The 16490-nt window shown below is 42.0% G+C and overlaps 1 protein-coding gene across 1 annotated transcript; it reads left to right on the forward strand.

Annotated features, from left to right (window-relative positions):
• The first annotated feature begins 94 nt into the window (after positions 1–94).
• Positions 95–13054, forward strand: TM2D1 (TM2 domain containing 1). The gene is made up of 6 exons (XM_053950424.1): positions 95–340; positions 1617–1690; positions 4165–4273; positions 8551–8642; positions 10828–10901; positions 12104–13054. The coding sequence occupies exons 1-6, from the start codon at positions 222–224 to the stop codon at positions 12212–12214; spliced, it is 579 nt and encodes a 192-aa protein (XP_053806399.1). The 5' UTR covers positions 95–221; the 3' UTR covers positions 12215–13054.
• The last annotated feature ends 3436 nt before the right edge of the window (positions 13055–16490 follow it).

The raw sequence follows: 16490 nt of genomic DNA on the forward strand, positions 1-16490 counted from the left end.
TCTGCCCTCAGCGCGGCCTCGCCCGCCATATTTAATGAGGTCACCCCCACCACCACTCAAAAAACCCCTTAAGCCCACCCAAAAGCCTAACCCGTACCCTCAGCAAGCCACGAACACCTCGGGATCCCCCTCCGTTTCTTCCCGCAGCCAGCGTGGGCTCTCTCCGCGACGCGGCCGCTCCGCTCCTCCCCGGGTCAGCTGACGGCGGCGGCGGTCCCGTCATGGCCGCTCGGAGCGGCGCGGCTGAGGCGCTGGTCCTGCTTCTCCTCTGGTTCTCAGCCCTGGAGGGAGCGGCGGGCTCGGAGCCGCCGCTCAAGTGCGAGGAGCTGCGGCTGGGGCAATATCCTGAGCGGGGCCGGGGTCGGATCGGGGGCGGTTGTTGTGGCGGTGGGCCCGGTGCGAGGCGGGGGCACCGCTTGTGGGGAGGGGAAGGGGCGATGGGGACCGTGAGGTGCCGGGCAGGGCGGAGGGGTCGTGGAAAGCCTCAGGTTTGGAGCCCCGAGGAGGTCTCGGCTGGCAGGAACGGGACAGGGCTCCTCAGGGTGCGGGAATTGAGGACACGGCCTCAAGATGCGCCAGGGGATTGTTCAGGTTGGACATCAGGAGGGATTTCTTCGCAAAAAGCGTGATTAGGCATTGGAGGGGGCTGCCCAGGCATGTGGCAGAGTCGCCATCCCTGGAGGTGTTCAAAGAACGACTGACTGTGGCACTCGGTGCTCTGATCTGGGTGATAAAGGTGGGCATCAGTCACAGGTTGGATTCGATGGTCTCAGAGGGCTTTTCCAACCTAATTAATTTTGTGATTTCTGGTGGTACTGTGTGTGCACCAGCGCGTGCTTGGAATGTCCTTCAAAGAGATTGCCATGGGATGAGAGAGCTCGCTCTGCCACCACTCTGCCTTATTTATTATTTGCAGGAGCGAGACGTGGAGACTTTGCCAATTTTTTCAGGAAATAGTATGTTTCTGTGCCCTGCACAGCTCCGAGGAGCAGGAGGTGTGAGGCTCCTGGCTCTCCAAGGCACCTCTTGCCCTCCCCAGAACATGCTGGTTGATGGCAGCTGACAGTTTTTGATGATCAAAAGTGTCAGGAGAGCAAGTCTTGGAAGAGCTTGCTTCATCTCCTGCTTTACTTGGCTGTGGGAGTTGAGACCTCTGGAAGTCAGTTCCTTCTCAGTTTGTTCCTGCACCAAATTCCTGGCGTTTCAGATGCTCATTTTTACGTGTTCGTTGTGTGTTCCCGTAGATTAAATTTCCTCAACCCAATGCCTCAATTTCAAGGCACTGTAGTATTTAAATAAGGGAACCAAGACCAGATGAGGCGTGTGCTACCTTGTTGCCTCCAAATACAGAGGCTGTGACTGATAAATATTGTAGTTCCTTTAGGTAGTGCTGACTGCAGCACTAATTAAACGCGAGGCTTATGCGATATATTGGTGTATTAAATTGGATTAGCAGATTTGCTGCATGGTAATGCGCTGCTCCTCTTTTGGGGGATGGGGAGGCACCAACATCAAGGTGCATCTTAAATCCTCGGGGTTTAAAGAGGGTGGAATAAATTACTGTTAAACCTGTTGTAGTGTTTGATATGAAAAGTGTTTTCCTCAATTACCTGAACATATATGTGTGATGAGCCTAAAATAGACAATAGCACACAAGAACCAATGAATTGCACAAATCACACGGCATATGGTAAGGATTTCTAACTTATATATTGATTAACTGCTTTTTTTCCAAGGAAGTGTTCAATTTACCCATTTGTGTATCTACTTGATGAGCTTTATAAAAGATGGGATTAGTAATATCATTAGTCTGAAAGCCCAAAACACTTGTGTGGATTGGGTGCTTTACTAAAAAGGAATAAATACACTGTCTCTGATTGATACTTTTGTAAGTGAGGTTTCTGGTAAATCTCTTCAATGTATGTTACACCCTTTAGGCTCTGTCCTGCACTACTGTGATTAAAGCAAACCATTCCTGTCATACTGATTTTGCATATAATTATTAAAAGAATTGACATGTGACAGAACAGCCTTCAAAATCTTCTAATTTTTAAGGTTTTTTTTCTTAAGGCAGCAGAATGCCTTCCATCATCACCAGGTTTTGGTGCAGGAGGCTCTATTTTGAAAGCACATTTATTTGATGTTCAGTTCTGACATACTTCACAGTACAACAAAAAAATTCATAACTTGATTACTTATTTTCCTACTTGTGCTTAACTTCTTTGATGTTGCCAGGCATTGAAATAAATGGTCTGTGTTTGATAGCACAGCGAGTTCGCTTTATGTGCACCCCTGTTTTAAAATAATGGAATTACAGAACAGTTTGGGTTGGAAGGGACCTTAAACCTCATCCAGTGCCACCCCTGCCACGAGCAGGGACACCTTCCACTACCCCAGGCTGCTCCAAGCCCTGTCCAGCCTGGCCTTGGACACTTCCAGGGATGGGGAGTCCACAAAATTCATGTGTGTTCATATTTTGCTTCCTATAAGTGCTGAATGACTTTCTTCTGGGATAGTGAAGATTTTCCAAATAATTTCAGACACTGGATGTAAATACTTTGCACAATGGATCCTTTTAAAAGATTTTTTTCAGTTCTTTCCGTCATTTTAACATTGGGTCCCTGACTATAAATGGGCAGTCAGAGGCCAGAAAAAATACTGCACAGTTTGAGACAGATCATAACTCAAGATTATCAGTTGTTTAACTAATTACCATGTGATTATATTTAATACACTGCACTTTGGAACAGGAGATAAGCTTCAGAGTAGAACAAGTTGCTGAATTAATTAACACTGTTTCTTTGTGTAGCATTTTTATACACACACCAGTTTTTAGATTTGCCCTCACAGTATTTGAATTGCTTATTTTCAGTACTACCTAAGTAATAAAAAGTTAATTTCTGGATCATACTTGAAGCACTACAATTCCTGATCACTTTCTGCAATGACTTACCCAGACAAATAAGGGTTTATTTCAAAGCAGCAAAGAGGAGTCATTGAGTAGAAGGTTTGGAGTCTTTGGAATGACACTGAGAAGAAAACTGTGGCCTTTCCTGTATCAATATATTTTAACTGTGATGGGTTTCTTCTAACAACAGAAAAAAACTTCCTTGCTTAATTTACTTTACAAGAAATAATGTATATTTTTGTAATTGCCTTAGATTAGGCACATTGATCAGTAGCATCATGGAATGATTTGGGTTGGAAGGGACTTGAAAGATCATCTCATTTCACCTTCTGCCATGGGTAGGGACAACTTCAACTATCCCAGGCTGCTCCAAGCCTGTTTAACCTTGGACACTTCCAGGGATTGGCTATAAAATCCATGTAAGATTTTATAACACTTAAGTCCACACATAACTCAAATCTTATTTTATTTTTTGGCCCTATACAATCCAGATAGGCATTAAAAAAATCCATCTCTTGCCTGTGTGCATTACTGGAAAATCTGGAAGGAATGTTAAACCTGGCTTGCAGTTTTGTTGGAATTAACCAACAGGACTCACAAGAACTAAAAGCTGATAGAAAGTGGGTAAAGGACAGATATTTTTTTCCTTTAAAACAACAGATTACAGCATTGGAGAGTGATTAATATTCTGGTAATATATTGCAAACTTTAGCAGGTGTGACTTTCTGCTGTGATTTCCACTTTGATTCCCCTAAGCGTCAAGAATAATGGAATAATTTGGGTAGAAAGACCCTTCAGGAGGTTGCATAGTCCAACCTCCTGCTCAAAGCAGTGTTGGCACTGAATTCCAACCAGGTTGCTCAGGGCTTTGTGCAGTCAGACCTTGAAAACCTCCAGGGATGGTGATGGCATGACTTCCCTGGGCAACTGGTTCCGATATTTGACCGTTCTCATGATGAAAATGTTTTCTGTATGTCAGCTTCAGATTTCTCATTGCCTCATATTGAAGCCAGAGTGGAAATTACAACAAAATTGGGGCAGCAATTAGGTTTGTATATTTTGCTTAAAATGTAGCAAAGAAAAACTACAAGTTAGTTGTAGGACTGGCTTAAAAAACATTTTAAACAAGTTATTGTGTGTGAACTGTGCTTTGTATCAAGACTGTTGCACAGTAGAACTTAATTTGTTTCACTTGTGTGTAGTCAGAAAACTGCTCTGTCAATTATCCCTTAATATCAAATATTTTTTGTCCTCAGTTCAATGTCTGCCAGCACCAAATATTACTTGCAAAGATCACCTTGGCATAGAGAAAGTCTTTACAGGACATGAAGTTGGATTTTACAAGCCTATTGAGTGTCGCAATGTGTGAGTACTCTTTGGTTCTGAAAACCTGAAGTTTGTCCAAAATTGTATGATGTTTTGGCAGAAGGAAAAGAGAGGTAAGGCAGAACCATGCACATTTTGCCCAGTAGTTCTCTAATAAGCACTACAGGGATGCAACACAGGGTCATGGCAAGGGTTAGCTTGGGAGGGACCTTAAAGCCCATCTCATTCCATCCCCTGCCGTGGCCAGGGACACCTTCCACTAGACCAGGTCGCTCTAAATGTGCATGTTTATAGGGAAATCTATCTGTCTGTACATTTTCTTTGTTGTTTAGTTACGTTTGTGTCTTTGCTTTACCTTATTCTTTTACCTTCGCTTTACTTCGTACTATAACTTGGCAAAATTTTGTTCCAAATGCTGAGGCCACATTTCACGTGTGCTTAAAATCAGCACAGTTGCTGGAAGGAGCTGTTGGGGACACCCTCCATCCCCTTCCCTGACAGACCCCAGGACATCAGGGAGCTGCCTTGGATCAGTTCCCCAGTTTGAGTCACAGTACAGTGGCTTCAAGTGCTCGTGCCAGCGCAGGGATGAGGGTGACTCAAGGATAAAACGGAGAGGACAAAGGAGGGCTGGACAGGGCTGTGCTGCTCAGTGCTTCATGCCAGTTTAAAGTGTGCCTGTAGCTGCAGCTGAACTTCTATTATGCATGAATTTTAGGGGAGCTACAGGATCTCTGCAGTTCCCCCCGAAATCTAGAAGAGAAACTGTTCTCTGTTTTGAAACAACTTTTCTGTTTAATCCAATCCACTGTGTCTTTTAAGAGCCTGTTTCTGGTACATGAATGGTGGACCTCGTTTTTCTAAAGCACATTGTGAGTGATGGAGAGCTCTGGATAACAGTAAATGTTCCAACTGGCCAGTGCTAATGATCAGCCAGCACCTGTCACTACCATTTGTTTCCTCTTTTTCTGGGATTCACACTGGAACCTTTCTCTTTTGTCCTACTGGAATCTTTGGAAATTAAAACTCCAGAAATACTGGGTACTCCCTATCACTCTAGTGGGCAGATAACTCTGATGTGCTACTTGCTGCTCAGTAATTTGCCTGACTCAGAAGTACAGCTCTGCCTCTTAGTTTCATAAATATTTTCTCTGTATTTAGTCTTCCCAGCAGTCAAAGCTCAGCAAACTGAAGAAAACATATTATTACATCTAATCAGATTTAAATGCCAGCAAAGTAGACGTCAGTCACATTTTTGTCCAGAAACAATTGTGTTTCAGTCCCATCTGTGATGGGGGCTGAGGAGAAGATGAGCTATACTAGTTTAGTGAAATTGCTTCCTCTTTAGATTAGATGGTAATTCCTATGTTTGGAGGTTTTTTGTATACATATATTTTTGGTTTAATATATTTTCTAGAAACACTTTTTAAAGGTAGCTTTTCTTTACAATTAGTTATTAAAATCCAGGTCTGTTGGCAGAGAAATGTCATCCTTCTTACACTATTTTTTACTTGATCATGACTATTACTTATAATGAATAATCAATGGTTACACTGCCAAAACAACTCATTGTGACTTTTCCAGCCCCACAACTGCTGGTATGGCAGAAAGAGAAGAGAACCCTTTTTGGACTGAAAATTCCAGTAAAATACAACTGTGAATGTAGATAGAGTTATACAAGGGTGTCCTTCATAATGTCCTAAAACCTGTAAAAAATGGCAGCAAGATTAATATCACCATCCTTCATCTGTACACTTATTTAAAAAGTGGTCCAGTCACTGACAGACCTTTTATGAGGCACTTTGAATGTTATCTAAGAGTTATAAATATTATTTTAAGCAGGAATCTCCAGCTTACTATTACAACAATAGCCCTGCCTTTTCTACTGGTTTTTGGAGATTTTTCAGCATCCTACTGAGTTTGGTAGCAACTGTAACTGTAGAAATAACTGCACATCATTTAGCCAGAAAATGAGTTTGAGAAGACATCTTCCCATGGCAGGATTGTCCCAGCATGGGGACAGCAGGTGACTCTCCATCCCCAGCTTTTGTGAAGGACAAATCAGCAAGTTGTCCGTAGCCAAAACTGTAATTTAGTTTTGGCTACGTTCTGGGGTCCATTTATTTTAGAGCAAGACCAGGAGATGTTCCATGTTTGTGTGAGTGAATGTGTTAAAATTCAGATAATCTTAGTAGTAGTAATTCAAGGAAAAGCTTGTAAGGTTGTTCCAACAAAGAAGTATTGGGAGTCAAGATTGCTTAGGTTTGGCTTTAATCTGATGTTTCGGAGGTACATCTTATTTTTGGCAAATTCTAGAATCCCCCAGATTGGCAATATTTTATATTTTACTTAAGATGTGCAGGCCCTGATGCTGCAGAGTTGAAATGTCTGTTGTTCAAGTGTTGCCATTCCAGGGAAGGAGGCCGTGGAGTGATTCTCTGTGAAATTCATGGGGTTCAGTGTGGACAGGTCTTTGAGCAGAGCCAAGAGACCCTGAAAGAGCAACCTACAGCAGCACCTGCTCTTGTCAACTGCTGTGGAAGAGCTGGGAGGAAAGGTTTTTAATGGGGCAGCTGGAAGAAATGCATGCAGAAAAAATAAAGGTTGGATGAGGCTGAGGAGCAAGAGAAAATCAAAAGAGGAACTGACAAGAAATTGCATCTTTTTACCCAATTGTAGAAATTCCTTCAGATGGCCGGGATGTGTCATTTTCCTACTCACTGGTTTACTCTTTGTGCATGTTTTTGTCTGAAGGAGTAAGGCAAAGGAAACAGCAGAGTGGATGCAGCCTTGTTTGTTACAGTGTTCTCGTGCTTCCCCTTCATACTGGATTTCTTCTGCCCGTCAGTTTGATGTTGATGAGGTTGCAGAAACTGTTGTGCTTTCAGAAGCATCTCAGTGCATAGGGCTCAGTTTATTACTAGCTGTGATCAGGAGCAAAGTTAAACCGTGTTCCTATTTTTTATGTAACAGCCCTTTTTATGCTTTAGCGTCCTTGGAGGGCTGTTGACACTTTGTAGTTGATAAACAATTTCCAACAGTTTACCTCAAGTTTTAAATAAACCCATTAGTGTTCTTTACAGTGGAATCAAGACAGTTCTAAAGATGATAATTTCTGTTACATTAGGTTCCAGGAATGCCCTGTGTGTTCTGTGTTGCTAATAAACACCAAGTATCAAATAGTGAGGTAAAAGTCATGGTTTAATCACTTAATGTTGCCATTAGGTTTTAAAGTCAGCAAATTTAGATAATAAGCAAAAAAGGTAGGTCTCTACTTGGCATTGAAAAAGCTTAATAAAAGTGCTTGGACTTTTGTCAGCTACTGTCTTTTTGAGACTGTTTTATTCAACTGTCAACCAAGAGTTTAATTTGGGCCTATTAAATAATTGCTGGCACGTAGTGGTGCACGTATCAAAACAGTGAATTACTGAATATTTTTCAGTTCTAATTACATTTGGGTTTGCTGTTCAGGAGCTCGCTGTTCGCCGAGGCAGCAATTCCAGCATTGGGAGCGATATGTTTTTAGCTCCCTTATTACTGCAAGGTTCTCCAGCAGGGACTGCACTAACAGGTGGTGTGGTGGCTGCATCGCTCCAGCTGTTGGCAAGAATGGTTCCAATTAGGATAAGTCTGAAAAAGTCTGTTCTATCTGTTTATTTTGTATGACTAACCATGGGAAGCTTAACTTGAGAGTGCCTCTCTACCCCCGTGCATCTTTGTGCTGTCAACAGTTCTTTTCATTGTGACTTTGTGCCATTTACAGTGTAATGAGTGAATCCAAGACTTACTCTTTTTGTTGAATCCTTCCTGCAGCTTCTTCAGCCGGTGGCCATGGTTGATTTCTCCTTCAGATCTCGTGGCAATTACTGTCTCTGCTGACATCTCACCTGCCTGTCCTGTTCCTCTCCATTTGGCTGCGTGTGAGACTAATGCCTGCAGACAGTATTCACACACCTCCTGCCTTCCTGGGCTTGTCTCAGTAGGGCTGAACTGTTAGGAACTGCTCTGTGAAGCTGGGGACGGTTCAGCAACTGAATTATGTCTTGACAAGAAATCATCATTTAGTTTCAGAATAATCTGTATTCTGCAAGAGTACAGTTGAGTTGCAGCAGCTGAGGTTCCTTTATGGAGGATGCCTTCCCAGTTTGAAAGCTTAACATTATCAATTCTGTGGCCGTTAATTGAAGATAAATAACAAGTCTGTTGTTTTTTTTTTAAACCAGAGCAGGAGGAAAATGAGTCACTACTTTAACAGTCAAAAGTATGAGTGGATATATTTTGCAGTCATTATCTACATTGCTTGTTTCTTTTGGCAGAAATGGATACTCCTACAAAGTGGCAGTGGCTCTGTCCTTATTTCTTGGATGGTTGGGAGCAGATAGATTTTATCTAGGATATCCTGCATTAGGTAAGTTTATTCTTTAATTTTTTCTTTGAGGTAAATCTTATTCTTATGACTGACTTGTATGTGTATACTCATATTTTGAGTAATGAAGGCTGACAGTCACAGTTCTAATATTTAAAACTAGAATCCTTACTTCCTGGTCAAGTGAGACAAAGTGCTGCATTATCCTCAGCCTGCTCTTCTGTTGGAGTGGTGACAAATGGAGATGTAGTGTCCAGCAGATAAAATCCTAATAAATAAATGTGGTTATTGCTACTCAAAGTTTTGCTTTGCATTGATGCTTTATCACAGCATTTTTTGTGAGGCACTGGAGCAGAAAGTGGCTTTGCCTCACGTGCCAGCCTTAAATGAGACTTGACTTCACCAGGAAAAAAGTGGACAGATTTTACAGTAAACCTGGTGTTTTGGGAAATGGAATTTATTCTGGCAAATGCACACCTTCAAGATAGCTCATGGTATTAATAACAATTCTGCAGAAGCTGGGATTTCTAATAAACCCTCTCTCTGGTTTTTAGGACCTCATTCCCAGGATGATGGTGCCACTGGCTTTTAAGTAATGGAAATACCTTATTATGACAGGACTGCCTTCACTGGCCTTGTTTCTGAGCTGGACAAAGGGAGTGAATTTAAGTGTAGATAGGATGGAGCAATGATGTGGAAAAAGCTGTATGTGTTGCTGTCACTTCAGCCAGAAATTTTATTTTCTGCCCATTAAATTCCAACTCTTTTTAATGACATTATCTGTCCTTCTCTGTGATCTTGATTAACATCCATGTCTTTTATCCCTGTGATTCTATAATTAGCATTTCCTTTGTCCATCTGTGTAACAAAAAGATACATTTTTGAAAGCAGTCAATAAGGTGCATTATTTATTTGTACCACTGGATTTGGAATAATAGTTTGCAGTAATTATTTTTAATATATTGTGGTATTATAGAATCATAAATCCTTAATTATTTTGTAGAAGTTCTTTATGGCTGATGCTTTAACCCTACTGGATTATACTGTACCCAGTAGTCAGAGTTAATATTTAAAATTAAACTCTTCCAAAGCCAGATTTTCAATCTTTTGAAAAGCAAATAGGTAAGAGTCGAAAAGAATAAAAATCAACCCATTGGATTCCTTTACTGTGACTGATTAGGGATTTCTCAGGTCATCTGTGCCTTGGCAAAAAATGGTTAAGAAAGGTTAATAGCATTGAAATCTTTTTTGCAAGTGTAACGAAGACTGTAAATGCTCTTTGGTTTATTTTTTTCCCCTTCTCTTTTGTTTAAAGAGCACACAAATACAAACAAGCTATTGAGTATAAAGAAATCAGGAAGGCAACCTCTTCCTCTCCCACACACTGTGAACCGAACCAGGAGTTATTACTGTAGAACAACACTATTTTTTTCCCCTCTGTGCTTTAGAGCAATTTATTTTCTCAGTGTGATCTGCTTGTAGGGAGGGAAGTGAGGAGGAAGAAAAAAAGCCAACTTTACCCTGCACTCCAGAAATAAATGCCAGGTTCAGAAACAGTTCTCCATCCATTCCTTAAGTAAGGTGGAGCTGCAGCAGTGGTCAGAAATCTGCTGGGTTCCTAAAATCCCAGCTGGCATGGTCCAGGGGCAGGGACACCTTCATTGTGCAGAGCTCCATCCAACCTGGACACTTCCAGGGATTTAGCCACAGCTTTCTCTGGGCACCTGTGCCAGGGCCTCACAGGGGAGGATGCACGTGGACTTTTCTTCCATGAGAGACAAATCCAGGCAGTGGGATGCTCTTCCTGCAGTGGATGCAGTTCCTCCCCTCCTCTGGCCCCTGTGCAGCCCCATAAACAGCCCTGGGGGAGAGGAGGTGCTTTGTGGGACACCTTGGTGTCTGTCTGTGCCTCAGTGAAAGGAATATTTCAGTAACCTGATTATCAGCTTTTGCCTTTCCTTGTTTAAGAGTATTTAGATGGTAAAAAAATGGTTAATATTTTAAATCTTTAAAGTGCATTCAGGATATAGAAAGATGAATATGTGGTTTGGTTTTTTTTTTTTTCCCTAATAACTAAAGAAGTTTAACTTTAGGTTCTGCTTCTAGATAGATGTATATATATAAACACATTTTGTGGGGTGAGGAGAGAGTTTGGATGTGATTGCCAACAGTGATGAAATCCCAGGGATTACTTAAAGCTACCTTAAATTTTATTTTCTTCTTTTAGGTTTATTAAAGTTCTGCACTGTAGGGTTTTGTGGAATTGGGAGCCTAATTGATTTCATACTTATTTCAATGCAGGTAAGTCAGGGCTTTCACAACAGGATACAAATCTGTGTTTTTTAAAGCTTTGATTTGATTACTAACATTTTGTTAGCATTTTGGCCTTAGGAACCACTGGATATTGAAAAATCAAGGCATTTATTTTGGCTCTGTTTGGAGATTGATGTTGTAGAATATAGATGCAAAATATCAATATATTTGCTGTTGGAATTAAAACTTAAATTAGCCATCTATAAATAGGGACAACGAATATCTTGGAAGCCACAGAACCATAAATTCAAGTGGTCAGAACCTCTTTATGTGAGGCAGAGTGTTGGACTCAGCATGGGATGTCCTGCTGTTCCCAGAACCCTCAAGTTCTGTGTTTGCCTGTGCTTTACGCTGATGAAAGAAGACATTGCCACTTCCATTTTCCACCTCTCCTGCAAATTCAAGTCCCTCATCAGCAGAGAGCTGTGACTGAGGGATTCATGAGGGTTAAATCCCCAGCTGGGGTGACATCTTGTGACATCATGAAATTGCCAAATTGTTTTATTCAGCGGCGCAGCCATTTAGCATGAATTGCAAATCAGCTATGATGAACTCAAAATCCATTGTGGGTATGGGAGTTGTTTCTGTGGGTTTGTAGGAAAATATTTTAAAAGTGTGCACTTTGGATCTGTCTTTTGTGTGCATTTTCAAGCTCCTTTCTCTGCTCTCGCAGTGATCCTGCCCCAGAGCACTTAACAGATCCAGTTGAGAGTATCTTTCATCTCTCCTTGTTGATCTCCCTGGTGACTCCACATCAATTTAGCACTTCCAGAACAAAAACTCCATGATCTTTCCTCCTCCTCTTCATTCCTTACCTGTTCAGTATTTCAAAGACACTTGTCATCAGCCTAATTCTCTGCTGCCGACCTTCCTTTGTTCAGGAAAAGTGGTTTGGAGCCCACTCATTTGTTAGGCTGGTTTTGTGCCTCAAATCCTCATCGGATTAGCCGAGTCCCAGTGCCTGGCTGTGTAATTTGGTTGATTAGAAGCCCAGGGGAAATGTTCCTTCTGAGACAGCGCTCGCTAAAACAGTTAAACTGCAGCATAACTTCAAAATAAATCTAGTTTCTGTTTGACTAATTAAGCATGACTAATTTTATGATGGGAAAATTAGCAGTAATTGAGACATTAGCACAAAGTATATATTTCACTTCATATTGAAAAGTCTTGGTTCTTTTCTTCTGTTGCAGATCGTTGGCCCTTCCGACGGCTCCAGTTACATCATCGATTATTACGGGGCCAGGCTGACCCGCCTCAGCATCACCAATGCAACCTTCAGGAAAATGCAGACCTATCCCTAATATCCCTAACTCTGCCAGGGAGTGGCACAGATCCATAGGTGCAGCTTGTTTTTACAGCTGGATCCAGTGGTCCGCTGGAATTGCTGAGGATTTGCTGATCGCCCCTCGTCAGAGCGGAACGTTAAATGCGCGGTGAACAAAGAAGATAAAATGTGAAAGTTCCTCACGTGGACAAGTTTACCTCAGAGGTGGAACTTTGGGACTGCTCTGTTTCTGGGAGCAGAGGGTTTGTTGCTGAGTTACATCATCTGTGAAACGTGCAGACTGTTGCAATTTGCACTGATGTTGTGTCTGTGTCATTTACAGTGTTACAGAGAGATGCTCATAATAAATACGCAGATATTTATTCCACTGAAATCAATAAGAGTTTTAGCATGGATGGGCCAGGATTGCACTTGGGGGTCTGTCCATGTGGCAGTTTGGAAATTAACTTTAAACTGCCTTTTTTTTTCCATCCTGTTAAAACCCAAAGAGCCCTAAATCTTAGGCTGGTGTACCCTGTACAATTCTGTTAATTGAAACAATTATTTATTTAGATTTTGGCCAAGTTGCAATATTTGGTCAAGTGCTGATCAATAGTAGAAATATGGATGTGTGAAAAATAGAACTATAGATGACATATCACAAAAAAAGGAGGGTGGATGTTGGGGTGCCCTGAGGTTAGAAAAACAAGTAATTGTTCTGCTTATTTTGATTTTTTTTCCTTTCCTATCTTGCAACCACCCATAGTGAAATAAATACCTTTTTTCTCCTGAAAATAAATTGATGTGTGTGTTTTACAGCTAGAGAGTGTCAAAAGAGTGAATTCTTTGTACTATTAAAGCCCTTAAAAGGCTCTTATTTTGGGTCAGTTGTCTTTCAGTGCAATAAATTCAGTATCTTTCAAAGCTGTTTGACCAAAGTCTTTTGGACAACCAGGATTTCACTGGATGTTCCTTTCAGGAAAAGTATGTACACACAGACAGAAAACATGTCAACAAAATCTTCATGCTATTTGACCAATTTTAAGCATTGTCTTCACCTTCTAATGAAAACTGGCACTAACTGAGGGGAAAACCCACGCCATAGAAACTTCAGTGTAATTTTTTTTTACAAAAATTTGGCCTATTTTTTTTTTGTTGTTTTTCAGGTGAAACTAAACCTGTCATTAATATATCCACAAACTGTATTTTTAAGGGAATTCCCAAGAACGAGATTCCTAAGTGGATTTATGAAAGCACAATTTGTGGGGTTTAGGCTCTTTTTAACCCACGTTAAGCCCAGTGCACAGAGAGCTTTGTAAAGAAATCCTGTTTTTAACCCAAATCAGCATAACCTGACATGTCACGTAATGAGAATAAACCACAAGGAATACTTTGTGCTTAACGTTAATTCTTCCCTTCATGCAAGAAAGATGTGGTTTTGGAATCCTTCCTGCCATGCATTTTCCTTGTGGGTTCAAAGAGACAGGAACACTCTGTCAGCTCCATTCCCTTGCCTGATATTTGTTCTGTCTCCCTTTGCTCCCTCTCTCACTGAATGCTCTTTGTGCTCATCAGTTTTGTTCCCTAAAATACTTTGAAAAACAGACAGGAAGCGGATGGAAATTAGATGTTTGAATCAAGTAAAATCTCCTGCCCAAGATCATCCTGTGACTTGTCTGCTTTTTGTTTTTCCAACCCTGAAGCTGATGATGAAGCTATGAAAATAGGGAGATGTCATGGGTGTTATAATACAAAAATAGCCTTGGGCGACTTAGCACACAGGATTCCATTCTAAAATGTGTCTCCAGGTGTTCAAGTAGCAGAGAGCTTGACTTGGTGATTTCAGAAATCCAAGTTGTGCTTCGTTACCTGTAAAAAAATTCCAGGAGCTGTTTTGTGTGAATCAGGTGAAAATAGGATTTTACTTCCAAGGTCCATGAGATTGCTAATCCCAGAAGCCAAGCAGCCAGCAGAGAGAAAGAGCTGCTGGTCCAAGCTGCAGTGGTTGTGTAGGAGGAGATGTGTCAGCCAGGAAACCAGAGCTGCTGTGGGATCTCTCCCTGCTGTGGGATCCTTCTCTGCTGTGGGATCCCTCCCTGCTGTGGGATCCTTTCCTGCTGTGGGATCCCTCCCTGCTGTGGGATCCTTTCCTGTTGTGGGATCCTTCCCTGCTGTGGGATCTCTCCCTGCTGTGGGATCCTTCCCTGCTGTGGGATCCTTTCCTGCTGTGGAATCCTTCCCTGCTGTGGGATCCCTCCCTGCTGTGGGATCCTTTCCTGTTGTGGGATCCTTTCCTGTTGTGGGATCCTTCCCTGCTGTGGGATCCCTCACTGCTGTGGGATCCTTTCCTGCTGTGGGATCCTTCCCTGCTGTGGGATCCTTTCTTGCTGTGGGATCCTTCCCTGCTGTGGGATCCCTCCCTGCTGGAGCCCAGATTGTGATCCAGGGCTGCTCACACTGGGGCTGTCCCCACAGCCAGGACACAGCCATGGGTGACCTCTCTTCCCTTCAGAAGGGATTCCCTTTGATCCTCTGTCTTGTCCTGACAGCTTCCCACCTCAGCCCCAATCCTCTCCCATGTTTTAGGAATGAGTGCCATAGATTGCTTAACCTTTGGGAATTTCATGGGCTGCTGCTGGGGTTGTGTTCTCTATATGAACACACAGGAAATGTTAATATATCTATAATATGTTTCTATCTGCTCGTTTAGCTGCACAGCTGAAGTGGAGAGAGGGTTAACTGAGCAAGCAGATAAAGCTGCAGGGCCAGGAGACACTTAGTGAGGTCTTTGTTTTCATCTTGTAATTGTCAGATATGGCATGTTTACCATAAGGGCTGTGAAAAGTGTGATGCAAGATGTAAAGCTGTCCCACTGTGTTAATAATAAATTGGCTGCAGTAATATTTATCAAAATGTCTGTCCAATGATGATTTTTTGTGTTGCTGCCTGCTTTAGCCTTCTCCTGTCAATCAAGTTGTCCATCCCAGTCTTTCTGTAGTTCTGATTGCACTGCAATAATCTTCTCTCGGGGTTGTTTTCCCCAAAACAGTTGCAAAGCAATGAAAACAATTAGACAATGTAGTATGTCGTCCTCCTGCCTCATTCCCAGATAAAATGATATCTGCTGGCCTTGCAGATAGTCAGGAATCCTTTCAACACTCCAACTAGGCAGAGAAATATTATTCTGTATCTGTAAAAATAAAGAACATAAAAAGTAAAAGCTAGAGTTTAAAACAAGAGTTTGAGGTGCCCAGCCTTTAAAAACTCAGATAAAACTGTTCACTGAAGATGCTGCAGATCCAGGCCAGGCATTAAACCCAGATCTTCCCAAACCACCAGTGCAATTCAGTAATTTCAAAAATTACTCTACAAGCTGTCCTATTTCCCCCTTTATTTTAACGACCAATCTGAGATTTTCTGCAGTGTGCTTAACCATGACCTGAAGGAGCCGTAGCTGGGAGAAACATCCAGCTTTGGGCACTCCACATTTGCTCCCACAGTGCCGAAGTGGTGGCACTTCAGTGTGCTGACTGCACTAATAGGTGGCTCTGGGTTGCATTCCTTCAGCTGGGTTAGCCTGTGCATCTCTCACTTGTGTCTAGAGCTCCTTTTCATGGGGTTTTTTTAAGAATAAACCGATTATTGCTCCTGGGATTTAAACCACAACTCCGCCACAGCAACTTCCTGTGGCAGCATTTTGTTATCCTCACCGTTTCCCTCTCCACCACCACCCACCACTTATTACATGAAGATATCACTGCTGCTTTCAGGACCTGATAACACCTTAAATGTTAGCTTTTACTCCATTTCCAAAGATGTATTCCTGTATGTCTGCCAGTAAAACTTCTCAGCTCCACAGGAAGGTCTTTGTGTTTGAAATGCTCCCTCAGAATTTTTTTTTGGAGAACATCTGTTGTCACCCCATCAAGGATTGTTTCCTTTGTTCCTCAGGAGTATATTCAGTTATATTTGCTTGCACAGCTCTGTCTATTCAGTCTGCTCCCATCTCCTCTCAGTGTTTTTGAGGTTTTTTTTTTATTTTTAGATTCATTGGGTGTTTAGGCCATCTCTGCACTGCTGCTTGCTCTGCACTTTTCAAACCTGCTTCCTCCTGAAAGTGATGTTAAATACAATAAAGTTGGGTGCTCAAGCACCCAGCTGGGGAAATTCCAGAGGCAAGACCCGTGCATTTCCATTGCTTCACGGGACTGTTGCTAATTCTGACTGATTGCTGATTATTTCAGTAACGCCTCTCACACACTTTCAAACTCAGTGTCATCCCTAACTACCCTGCCATTTTCATTATTGTAAGT

This window comes from Vidua chalybeata, chromosome 9, assembly GCF_026979565.1.
Source record: "Vidua chalybeata isolate OUT-0048 chromosome 9, bVidCha1 merged haplotype, whole genome shotgun sequence".
Taxonomy (NCBI): domain Eukaryota; kingdom Metazoa; phylum Chordata; class Aves; order Passeriformes; family Viduidae; genus Vidua; species Vidua chalybeata.